The following is an 11287-nucleotide window of genomic DNA, read 5'->3' on the forward strand; positions in this document are numbered from 1 at the left end:
GAGCGGGTGGTCGTGTACCAGTCGTAGTAGTTGGGGTCGCACATGGGCGGGAACGCAGATGCACCCAGGCTGCCCAGCGTCGGCCAGTTCCCTCACCACCCCGTTTTCCACACACAACCGGGCATACAAACCGCTCCAGGGCCCTGGTAGTGCATCCTCCTTCTCTCGCAGTGCCGCCTCCACCGCCGCCAGATCCGGATCTCGCTGCTGGGTCTGTCTCAGCTGCTCGTCGTTCAGGCCCGGGAAGGCGCAGCCGACGTCCTCCTGGATCCGTCCGATCGGGTCCCGAGCTGCGGGTCCCGCGCTTGCCGGGCGGTCGACGGGATCCTCGGTGCCACCTGCGAGGGTCTCTGTGGCGCACACTGCACTCTCTCTCGCTGGGGGGGGGTCAGTGGCCGCGGCCGCTCGGGGGTCCGTTGCCTGCCGGCAGCGTCCCCCCGTGAAACACGGGCAGGCCTCCTCCGCCCTCGTCTCGGCGAACACCGTGGGTCGCCTCGACAAGGCGTCCGCGTTTGCATGCGTCCGGCCAGCCCGATACTCGATTTGCAGGTTGTACTCCTGCAACTGCGCCAACCACCGGGCCATCTGCCCCCGCGGCTCCTTGAATGTAAGAAGGAACTGCAGAGCATAATGGTCAGTGCGTACGCGACATCTCCTGCCGTACAAATACGGCCGGAACTGTTTGCATGCGAAAATTACGGCTTACAACTCTTGGCGGGTCACGCAATAGTTCAGCTCGGCCCCACTCAGGGTCCGGCTGGCGTACGCGATGACTCGTTCCGTCCCCTCCTGTACCTGTGACAACACCGCGCCCAGCCCGCTGCTGCAGGCGTCGGTGTCCAAAATGAAATCGGTGGTAAAATCGGGGAAAGCGAGGGTGGGGGCGTGGGTGAGGTGGTCTTTGAGAGTGGTGAAGGCCGTCTGGCAGGCCCCCGTCCACTGGTAGGGGTGCTTAAGGGAGGTGAGTTGGGTGAGAGGGCGTGCAATCTCGCTGAATCCCTTTACAAATCGACGATAATAGGTGGCGAGCCCCAAAAATGATCTGATCTCCGTCAGATTCCTTGGCCGTGGCCACTCCACTACGGCGCGTACCTTCTCTGGATCGGTGTGCACGCCTGCCTCGCTGACGCGATGCCCGAGGTACCCCACCTCGCGTTGTGCGATGTAACACTTACGTGGCTTGAGCTTGAGATGAGCCGCTCGCAGTCGCTGGAACACCTCTCGAAGCCTGGACCAATGCTCAGACAAAGATCTACTGAACACTATCACGTCGTCCAAGTAAATCAGGCACTGTTCCCACTGCAAGCCCCGCATCACCAACTCCATCAGCCGCTGGAACGTCGCAGGCGCATTGGTGAGTCCGAACGGGAGTACTCGAAACTCGAATAGTCCCATCGGGGTGGTGAATGCGGTTTTCGGCCGATCTTCCTCCGTCATCTCCACCTGCCAGTAACCGGACGCCAGATCGAGGGTGGAAAAATACCGCGCTCCTGCGAGACTGTCGAAGGTGTCGTCGATGCGGGGTATGGGGAAGGCATCGCCGAGCGTGACTGCATTTAGTTTACGGTAATCGACGCAGAACCGGGTTGACCCATCCTTTTTCGTTACCAGTACCACCGGGGCAGACCAAGGGCTCGCGGAGGGCTGGATTATGTTATCGCGTAGCATATCCGTGACTGCCTCTTTGATCTGGGTCCGTTCAGGCGCGCCCACTCGGTATGCGGGGAGTTTGATGGGTCGGGCTGCACCTGTGTCAATTTGGTGCTTGACCAGGTCGGTCCGGCCCACGTCCGAATCGTGCTCACTGAACACGTCGGCGTACTCCCGCAATAACCCGCGCAGCTGATCGGCCCCCCCCTTAGGTAAGGCTGCCCAAGGCACATGTAACGCATCCTGCAGGGGAACAATCTCGGCTCGGGGGGTCGGGCCGACCCGCCAGGCCAGATCCTGGCTGTCCTCGGGGCGGCCAGGGTCCTCCGCCCAGAGTGCGAACACCGAGTCGTTCGAGTGGCGAGCATGCAGGGGGTGTACGGTGGCTACCGGGGTGCGTCGTCGTATCATTGCCGGGGTACTGTGTGGGTTAAACACACGTATAAACAGCCGGCCCCCATCTGCGTTTACCAGTGTGGCTGACCCTACCACCCCGTATCGCGATGCCAACTCTGGGTGAGGAGTCAGCATTACCTCGCCCGATGGTCGGTGGGTTGGGTCGGTGGAGAGGGTTGCCACTGGCACCAGCATCTCGGCGAGAGGCCCGATGGTGACGGCCGACACCAGCGTAGCGGCCACGGGTGTGAAGCGTGGGCGATTCGGCTCCTGTCCTAGGAACGGAATCCGCTCCCCGCTGCCCTCCACCGTAGCGCATCGTTGCCGGGGCTGTACGTTAAGTCCCAACTTTTCCAGGAGGTCCGTTCCTGCAATGCATTCGTGGCACAACACACTCGAAACGTAGAATTCCTGTGTGCACACCTGGTTTCCTAGACGGACCTCGAGGGAGACCTTCCCCAGCAACCCCATCCCGGCTCCGCTTGCCGTGTGCAGCGCGTGATCCGGGGCCTGCAGGCAGCCCACGTCCACCCCGAGCATGCTGCAGTGCGCGGCGCTCATGAGAGAGGCCACGGCGCCCGTGTCCAGCAGGATCCGGGTGCGCTGCCCGTTCACCTGGCCTTCCACCAGCGACGTGGCTCCCGTTATCCCTGCCACCAGCTCCCGCAGCCAATCGCCCGAGGTCCCCGCGCCCTTGGGTGTTGTTGTTGTAACCTGTTTATGGATCACTCGCTCGCCATTATTCTCATTACCGTCTATTTGTATCGGGACCGCGTCGATTGCACCCCTAGTTGGTCCGCTCTCTAGGAGGCGTTGGAGTTTAACCCCCGCGCCTGCCTAGCTCGGGTGATTTCAGGACAGTCTCTCACTAGATGCCCTCGGCGATCACACATATAACATGCCCGGGGAGGGGGGGCGGCTCCGTAGTGGGCCCCCTGCCCACTCCCTCCCCCCCCATTACGCCGCTGTCCACCCTCCGCCTCTAGTCGGGCTACCCTCCCAGATAACCCTCCCACCGTGGCGCGTAGGTCCCCCATTTCGGATCGGATGGTCTCAACGGAGGATTGCAGTTTGGCCATATTTTTATTCGTTTCCTCACCTACTTGGTTTACCTTGTTGTCTATCTGGGTTACCTGGCCGGAGACATCCTTTATACCCGTTTGTATACCGGCAACCCATCCCGGGGTTGTCTCGCGGGACACTGGAGGCTCTCTTTCCCGGCCCCTTACCGTCCTCGCGAGCTCCTGTTCCTCCTCCTCGTCTTCCGAGAGCAGGCTCGCAATGGCGCGCTCTCGGCCCAGCCCCCGGAGCTGCGCGCGTTCGCTGTGAATTCTTTCACACTTACGTGCGCGCTCGACAAGGGTGTTAAAGGGAAGACGTGGGCAGCTCAGGTCTGGCTGCCACCACGCCGTGCGAGACAGGTACCGCTGGATTTTCTCGGCAGCCAGTTCCTCAATAACCTCCGTTGCGTACCCCGGGCGTGCGATCTTTGTTAACTCGCGCACATCCTCGGCGTAATCACGGAGATCTTCGCCAGGTTGGCGACGGCGCGCCTCTAAGGCCGATTTTGCTTCCTCCTCGTCACGCGTGCCAAAACGCTGATCGAGTCGGCGCATCAGCTCCTCTAGCTGTGTCTGTGCGCTCGCGGGTAACGCTTCTACAAAATCGGCTGCCCGCCCATCAAGATTCATATTAAGTTGACGTACTGCCTGCACGTCCGTCCATCCATTAATTTCCTTAGCCCCTAAGAGATTGCGGGCGAATGCCTTCCACGAAGGGGCCCCCCTGCCGGTAAATATTAGTCTTATTTTAGCGTGAGGTAACGCGGGGGTCCATCCTACTTCTGACACCAATTTGTGGGGGTCGCTAGCCCCCGAGATCCCTCCCTCGATAATACTAACGGCCGGACTAACATCATCAATCGCCCCCCCGCTGCTAAGCGAACCGCCGCTAAGCTCCTCACCCATGGTGTGGGAGCCGTCACCCGAGGATTCTCCTCCACCGCGGGTCCGCGTAGCAGGCATAGTTAACCACGTACGCGCACACCCACACACAGCTCTGCACGGCACTCACCCAACACTGACCACTCACGTTAGGATCGCGCACCTGTGTTACACACGTCGTGAACTTACGCAAGTAACGAGCACACGCAAGCGGGGCACACGCCGACACAACGACTCAAGCCGCCGCCGCCGTGCGCGCGAGACAAACCGTACAACAATGCGCAGCCGATTACGCGCTCGAGCCGTGGGGTCGGGGGTCAGGGATCCACCACCGCGCCGCACTTTACGCAAGTAACGAGCACACGCAAGCGGGGCACACGCCGACACACAAAAGTGCTCTCCCCGGGCGTTAACGCACACACCCCCGTACCCGCACAATCGTACAGAGACCACGGCCTTTATGCATACGACCACACACTCGTGAATGCAGTGCACGCTAATACCACGTTCCAAAAACACCCAACAACACGGTTTTGTTACTACGCTCGAGATTTTATTAGCCCTTGCTAACCAACCGAGCCACCCGTGTGCGTGTGCGGGCCAGCAAGGCGCTTCTAACCCACACTCTGGTGCCGTGTAGCCCTATTCTATGCTGCGCTCTCTGCTAAACCGCTTTCCTACTCGTCCTTACCCCGAACTAACCCTCTCCTACGGATCCTACTCTCCGCTCTGAGGTGTTGTAAGGCGCGCAACACGATACCGTCTGTAGTCCTTGGTGACCTTGCGGCGCTCAGATCGTCCTGCAGACAATCTAGCGGCTCGCCCGATGACTCCTTCGTCGCTGACCCCGTGTCCAAACTCCAGAAGAAGAGACCTCCCTACTGCCCCTGCGTTTTCTTTTAGACTATTCACATCAAAGGCTAGGCGCCCCCGTCCCGACCGCCTTGGTCTCTCGACCAATCCTGAGCCTAGGATTTCCCGCTCTTTTGCGATCCCGCCGGCCTTTGAACTTTCGACCAATCAGTCGTCCCGGGTCCTGATCCCAGCTATCTGCCTTGCTGACCCGTGTTTGTGTTGGTATGCGTTTCTAACTGCGGGGCTCTCTGAGCTCGCCGTGGTCGTGCGATCTCAAATCCGCCCACGGCGCCGCAGTGTTACCTGGCCTGGGAAGGGTCCTGTCCAATTCCCTGGCCCTGAGAAACCGTGGGGTAACCCCCCTAGGGGGCCCTCGGGTGAAAACTCAGGGTAGGTGACCCGACCACGAGGCCCTACGTGGGTGCGGGTGCGTGTTTATGTGGGGGGGGTGATGGGGGGCAGTGCGGCGGTGGAAGCCGGGCGGCTCCCTGGCTCGGCCGAGCGGCCCCGTCGCTGTGGCACCACAACATGATGACGGAATGAAGAGGTGCAACACATAATTCGGACGTCGCTGAGATTACTCTGCACTCCGTTCGAGTGAGGGAGCTGCCACCCGCCTCGCCTGTGTTTGTGATCCCTGCTTTCGGGCTCGATTACTCCCATCACATCAATGCTTAAAACACATCGAGTGGGTAAAATGTTATAGTTAATTTGGCGAATGTACGTAACTTATCCAATCTACACAAATCCTCACGATTGAACTGCACCAAGCGTCGAGCTCCTTGATCAGGGCCGATGCAAGGCGAGCAACCATCGCCACGCCGTAAATGGGTTTGACTTACAGAATATGGCACGCATTCAACAGCAACGTAATACACTGTCATGTGTTACCGATGAACTAATGGAAGCGCAGCAGCATCTGGTTCACTTTTTTAACTAAGTGGGTGGCTCTGAAAAGAGCCGTTGAGGTGGAGTGAATCGAGCGTCGTCCGATCGGATTCACTTCTTTGGCGCAGTCTTCTTGGGCTTGGCCGCGGCCTTCTTGGGCTTGGCCACCTTGGGTTTGGCGGCCTTGGCCTTGACGGTCTTGGGCTTAGCGACCTTGGGCTTCGCAGCCTTGGGCTTGGCTGGGCTCTTCGCCGCCTTCTTGGGCTTAACAGCCAACTTCACCTTTTTGGGGCTCTTGGCCGCCTTGGCAGCCGCGGGCTTCTTTGCTTTCTTGGGAGACTTCTTGGGCGCGGTCTTCTTGGCTGCCGCGGGCTTCTTCACCTTCTTGGCTGCCGCGGGCTTTTTAGCTGCGGGCTTTGCCGTTGACGACTTGGGCTTCGCCTTTGCGGCAGCCTTTTCCTTGTTGAGTTTGAAAGAGCCAGACGCGCCGCTGCCCTTCACTTGCGCCACGGCGTCTTTGGCCACGAGCTTCTTGATGGCCAACTTCACGCGGGCATTGTTCTTCTCCACGTCGTATCCTCCGGCAGCAAGCGACTTTTTGAGCGCAGGAAGAGACACGCCGTTCCTCTCCTTGCTGCTGGCCAGAGCCTTGAGGATGAGCTCGGACACGCTGGGGCCGACCTTCTTGGCCTTTGGAGCGGCGCGCTTCTTCTTGGGGCTTTTAGGCGCTGAAGTAGCCGCAGCTGGTGGTTGAGCAGGAGCAGTTTCCGCCATCTCAAGACGTCGCTTTTATCGCCTCGCCTCTTTGAAATCGAAATCAGCGCTCTCACGAATTCGAAACGAGTGTTCTCCAGGCCCGAGGTTATTATAGAAGCGGCGTACTGAATGCGGACGTCGCTGAGATCATCCAGAACTCAGCTCTGGTGAGGGAGTTGCCACCATACTCACTGTGTTTATCACGCCTGCCTTTGGGCTCGATTACTCCCGTAACGTTCATACTTACATGCATCTAGTTGATACATTATCACGAAGATCACTTCTTTAATGTACGTTACTTATGCAATATACGACAATGCTCACGATATAAATTATAATTCAAAACAAGTGAACAACCAACATTTGGGAGACATTGTTCGGTCAGGGCATGCTATGACGATTGTCGGTTTTCAAAAGTGTTACTGATGAACACTATTTAAAACGCACTCGAATTTTTTGCAAGACAAGATGCTTCAACAGACTACTCATATTTAATTCCAACGAAATATTTTCTATTTAAGTTTTGCCTCGCGCGCTCTCGATTTCTCCTCTCGCGCTATGGTGAGGACTGCGCGCCATGTCAACAGTCCCTTGTCACCGAACTTTTAACTGGACGTTTTAATCGAACTTTGAAATGAATAAATATATGGATTTTCAGATGGACAACAAACTGAAGAAATTTACTCAAAATTAACCGACATTAAATAGAAAGTTTAACATTTTACGTGGCAAGAGGTGAGTAGCTCACGCACTGCAGAAGGGTCGCGCGCCTTGAACAAGATCGAGGCACGGTGCACAATCATCACCACTCAAATTCAACTCAAGTGACTCTGCAGTCGAATGTTTAAAGAAAATATATAATCTTACGTTTAATGCACCGACAGAGTTGATATTCTAGGAGCGCAGGATGGTTCATCCGATGGGTTGTTTTTACTGCAATAAGTAACACGTATTTACTGCACTAAGTAACAGGAATGAGTAATCATTGGAAAGATGTTATTAACCATGTAAAAAATATTTAACTACACATATTTGTACCATCTTATTTGACAAGTAATATTATACTTTACCGAGTGTTGACATCCCCAGCGTTTACCAGTACTTTTTTGCTTACTATCAGCTAACACCGGCCACAACCCTGAGCTGATGTGCTCATTTGATCCCTTTTCTGACCGCTCAAAAAGAGCGAGTTTTATTCTTTAATAAACACGATTCTTTCTTCCAATAGGCATCCCAATTTATTCTAAACCATGTTCCATGATTGATGCAATGTTGGAATGCTGCTCAAATACCGTTCCTAAATTAGACATAAAGGGTATCTGGAATGAGCAGAGCATTCGTTTAATTGCGAGCAATTTGGGACGAGGGCAACTCGACGACGGTGTCCTTATTAAACAGGACCCTGCGGGGTGGGCTGGTAGGAACGAATAACCAAATAATATAAACATAATGTATTATTACACTTGTTAAGCCAGGAAAGCCCCACTGAGTCAAAAGGTTTTTGTAGGGTCCTGCCAAGTGTTTGCAGTAGGGGGCGATGTTGCTACACCTAATCGGACGATACGAAGGGAGAGATTGAGGCCTAGTTCTAGGCTTTAGGCCTAGCTGTATGCTTTAGGGCGCTGTGAGTTAATTTTTAATTTAAATGATTTAATGATTCATGTAAAAGCTTTAAATTTAAATGTTTCTATTTAAAAACATGAGGGAATGTAACATTGTTAAACATAACTCCCTTTCACACACGCGGGGGTACGACACGAATGGAGAGTTTCAGGCCTGGTTCTAGGCTTTAGGCCTAGCTGTAGGCTTTAGGGCGCTGTGAGTTTTTTTTTAATTTCAAAGTTTTAATTAAAAGCTATCTCAGGGAATTATTAGGGCGCTGTTAGTTGTTTTATTTAATTTCAAAGTTTTAATTAAAAGCTATCTCAGGGAATTATTAGGGAATGTTACACGTGTTTAGCCAGGAAAGCCTCATTAATTTAAATGTTTTAATTAAAAGCTGAGGGAATTATAAGGGAATGTTACACTTGTTTAGCCAGGATAGCGTCACTGAGTCAAGGTTTTCGTAGGGTCATGCCAAATGTTTGCAGTAGGGGGCGATGTTGACGGACGGACACATTAATCTATTGGTGGTCTGGTCCACTTCGTTCCTACCAGTATAACAAAACTCCTGTGTACGACTGTCCGAGCTCTTTGCAAGTAAGTGGGTGGCTCTGAAAAGAGCCGTTGTTGTGGTGGTAGAGGCGGCGGCGCGTTCACTTCTTTGCCTGAGAGGTCTTCTTGGGCAGCAGCACGGCCTGGATGTTGGGCAGCACACCGCCCTGGGCGATAGTCACGCCGCCCATGAGCTTGTTGAGCTCCTCGTCGTTTCGCACGGCGAGCTGCAGGTGTCGGGGGATGATCCTCGTCTTCTTGTTGTCGCGGGCGGCATTGCCAGCCAGCTCGAGGATCTCGGCAGAAAGGTACTCGAGCACGGCGGCCAGGTAGACGGGTGCTCCAGCGCCGACCCGCTGGGCGTAATTGCCCTTGCGGAGCAGCCTGTGAACGCGACCCACGGGGAACTGCAGGCCGGCGCGGGAAGAGCGGGACTTTGCCTTGGCGCGAGACTTGCCACCGGTCTTGCCGCGTCCAGACATTGTTAAGCGACCTAGGATGCAAAAAGCACTGGAGACAAAGTACGAACGATTTGTGACGTTAACACGCACCACCGGAGCGGCTTTTATAGCGGAGACGAGGATCGTAGAGCGCGCCGCTGCTGATTGGCTCCTCTCGGTCGAGTCCCGCCCTCTCCTTGAGCCACCAATGAAAAGCCGGGACGCGAGGATTCGATGTTGACTTTAATTATTTGTATCCATATATATTTTAATGCGGGCACGCATCTTATGAATGAAACAATGCGATACACGTACTTAATAGGTTCAAGTTTTAAGCATGATAGAGTTAATTAATGGGCACGTGCTGGCAAGTCAAACTTATAAGCGGATTCCGCAAATATCAATGTATTATTGATTATAATAATCATTTTGAGGGACCGCATTGGTTATAAGAAATCATTGTGATAGCCTTGAGCTCGTGATTGATCGCCCACGTGCCTATACGGTGTATATATATTTTCCTTTAACCGCCTGTTCGGGCAATGCCTAAAAATATATGTGCGTGAATAATTCAGTCTCTTAGTTTGCAAAATGTGAACTTCTTATCAGCTCGGGCTTGAAACAACATAAACCAATTTCTTTGGGTTTAATAGTTAATATATTTCACCAAAATAACCCTTTTGTTGAACATTATGTAAGCATGGTTTCACAACGCTTATATACGACACCAACGTGTGATGTTGAAAAATATGAGCGGCGGGGTATAGAAAATGAACTTCATTGTCGCTTACGCCTGACGACTCGTGAGAGCCGTGACCAGCAAACGAAGGTTTCCGGCACCCGAACTTTGAAGAACACACATGGAAGCGTTTTCATGAGTAAGTGGTGGCTCTGAAAAGAGCCTTTGTGTTGTGCTTTGAGGGCCGAGCTGGGCGTTCAAGCGCGCTCGCCACGAATGCGGCGGGCGAGCTGAATGTCCTTGGGCATGATGGTGACGCGCTTGGCGTGGATGGCGCACAGGTTGGTGTCCTCGAAGAGCGCGACAAGGTACGCTTCGCTGGCCTCCTGCAGAGCCATGACAGCGGAGCTCTGGAAGCGCAGGTCGGTCTTGAAGTCCTGCGCGATCTCCCTGACGAGGCGCTGGAAGGGCAGTTTGCGGATGAGCAGCTCGGTGGACTTCTGGTAGCGGCGGATCTCGCGCAGAGCGACGGTGCCGGGCCTGTAGCGGTGAGGCTTCTTGACGCCGCCCGTGGCCGGAGCGCTCTTTCGGGCCGCCTTGGTGGCGAGTTGCTTGCGGGGGGCCTTGCCGCCCGTGGACTTGCGAGCCGTCTGCTTGGTGCGAGCCATGGCTTGGTGAGGGCAAAGATTCTCACAGGCGGGGAGAAGGCGGCTTATGTAGCCCAGAGCGCGCGCTCACTGGTCAGCGGAGTCGTGACGTGCGAAGAAGGGGAGCGTGCTGATTGGTTGGCAGCGTGCAATGATCTCGAGTCGTCAACTCTTCTTAATCAACAAAATGTTCACAGTTTGGATCATTTCAGAATGCCGCATCACGATGCAGTAGTACCCTTTGAGCGCCGTCGATGTCTTTAACGGATGTTATTTTCTCAAGCAAACACCTTTCCGAAAACAACTTTACAGTGCTCTGCATGATCTAAATAAAGTGTTAAGAAACTGCACTTCATTGGAAACAGTAATACGTAAAAATGTCGGAAAGAGGTGATCACAGGAATAGATATATATTCTTGTGGGGGTCGCTAGCCCCCGAGATCCCTCCCTCGATAATACTAACGGCCGGACTAACATCATCAATCGCCCCCCCGCTGCTAAGCGAACCGCCGCTAGGCTCCTCACCCAGGGTGTGGGAGCCGTCACCCGAGGATTCCCCTCCACCGCGGGTCCGCGTAGCAGGCATGGATAACCACGCACGCGCACACCCACACACAGCTCTGCACGGCACTCACCCAACCCTGACCACTCACGTTAGGATCGCGCACCTGTGTTACACACGTCGTGAACGTGCGCGCACACACGCATACAGCTCCACACGCGATACCCACTCCTGCGCCGCTCTGCGCCGCGCTGGCCGCCCACGTTACGATCGCGCACCTTGGGCACGCCGATTACGCACGCCGAGAGCTTACGCAAGTAACGAGCGCACGCAAGCGGGGCACACGCCGACACGACGACTCGTCCCCTCCCCCACTC

General features: G+C 54.9%; 3 protein-coding genes across 3 annotated transcripts; all 3 read right to left on the reverse strand.

Moving 5' to 3' along the window:
* Positions 1 to 5841: 5841 nt before the first annotated feature.
* Positions 5842 to 6569, reverse strand: LOC144733825 (histone H1.2-like). Its single transcript, XM_078615833.1, has one exon. It carries the CDS (start codon positions 6504 to 6506, stop codon positions 5844 to 5846), a length of 663 nt encoding a protein of 220 aa, XP_078471959.1. The 5' UTR covers positions 6507 to 6569; the 3' UTR covers positions 5842 to 5843.
* Positions 6570 to 8700: 2131 nt separating this feature from the next.
* On the reverse strand, positions 8701 to 9175 carry LOC144733891 (histone H2A-like). The gene has a single exon (XM_078615899.1). The coding sequence runs from the start codon at positions 9122 to 9124 to the stop codon at positions 8744 to 8746; it is 381 nt and encodes a 126-aa protein (XP_078472025.1). The 5' UTR covers positions 9125 to 9175; the 3' UTR covers positions 8701 to 8743.
* An 843-nt stretch (positions 9176 to 10018) lies between these two features.
* LOC144733704 (histone H3) lies at positions 10019 to 10429 on the reverse strand. The gene has a single exon (XM_078615731.1). The coding sequence runs from the start codon at positions 10427 to 10429 to the stop codon at positions 10019 to 10021; it is 411 nt and encodes a 136-aa protein (XP_078471857.1).
* Between the last annotated feature and the right edge of the window lie 858 nt (positions 10430 to 11287).

Source organism: Lampetra planeri, chromosome 48 (assembly GCF_965212315.1).
Source record: "Lampetra planeri chromosome 48, kcLamPlan1.2.h2, whole genome shotgun sequence".
Taxonomy (NCBI): domain Eukaryota; kingdom Metazoa; phylum Chordata; class Hyperoartia; order Petromyzontiformes; family Petromyzontidae; genus Lampetra; species Lampetra planeri.

Coding starts and splice junctions, on each gene's coding strand:
- LOC144733891 (XM_078615899.1), bottom strand. CDS start 9,124: ATGTCTGGACGCGGCAAGACCGGTGGCAAGTCTCGCGCCAAGGCAAAG.
- LOC144733704 (XM_078615731.1), bottom strand. CDS start 10,429: ATGGCTCGCACCAAGCAGACGGCTCGCAAGTCCACGGGCGGCAAGGCC.
- LOC144733825 (XM_078615833.1), bottom strand. CDS start 6,506: ATGGCGGAAACTGCTCCTGCTCAACCACCAGCTGCGGCTACTTCAGCG.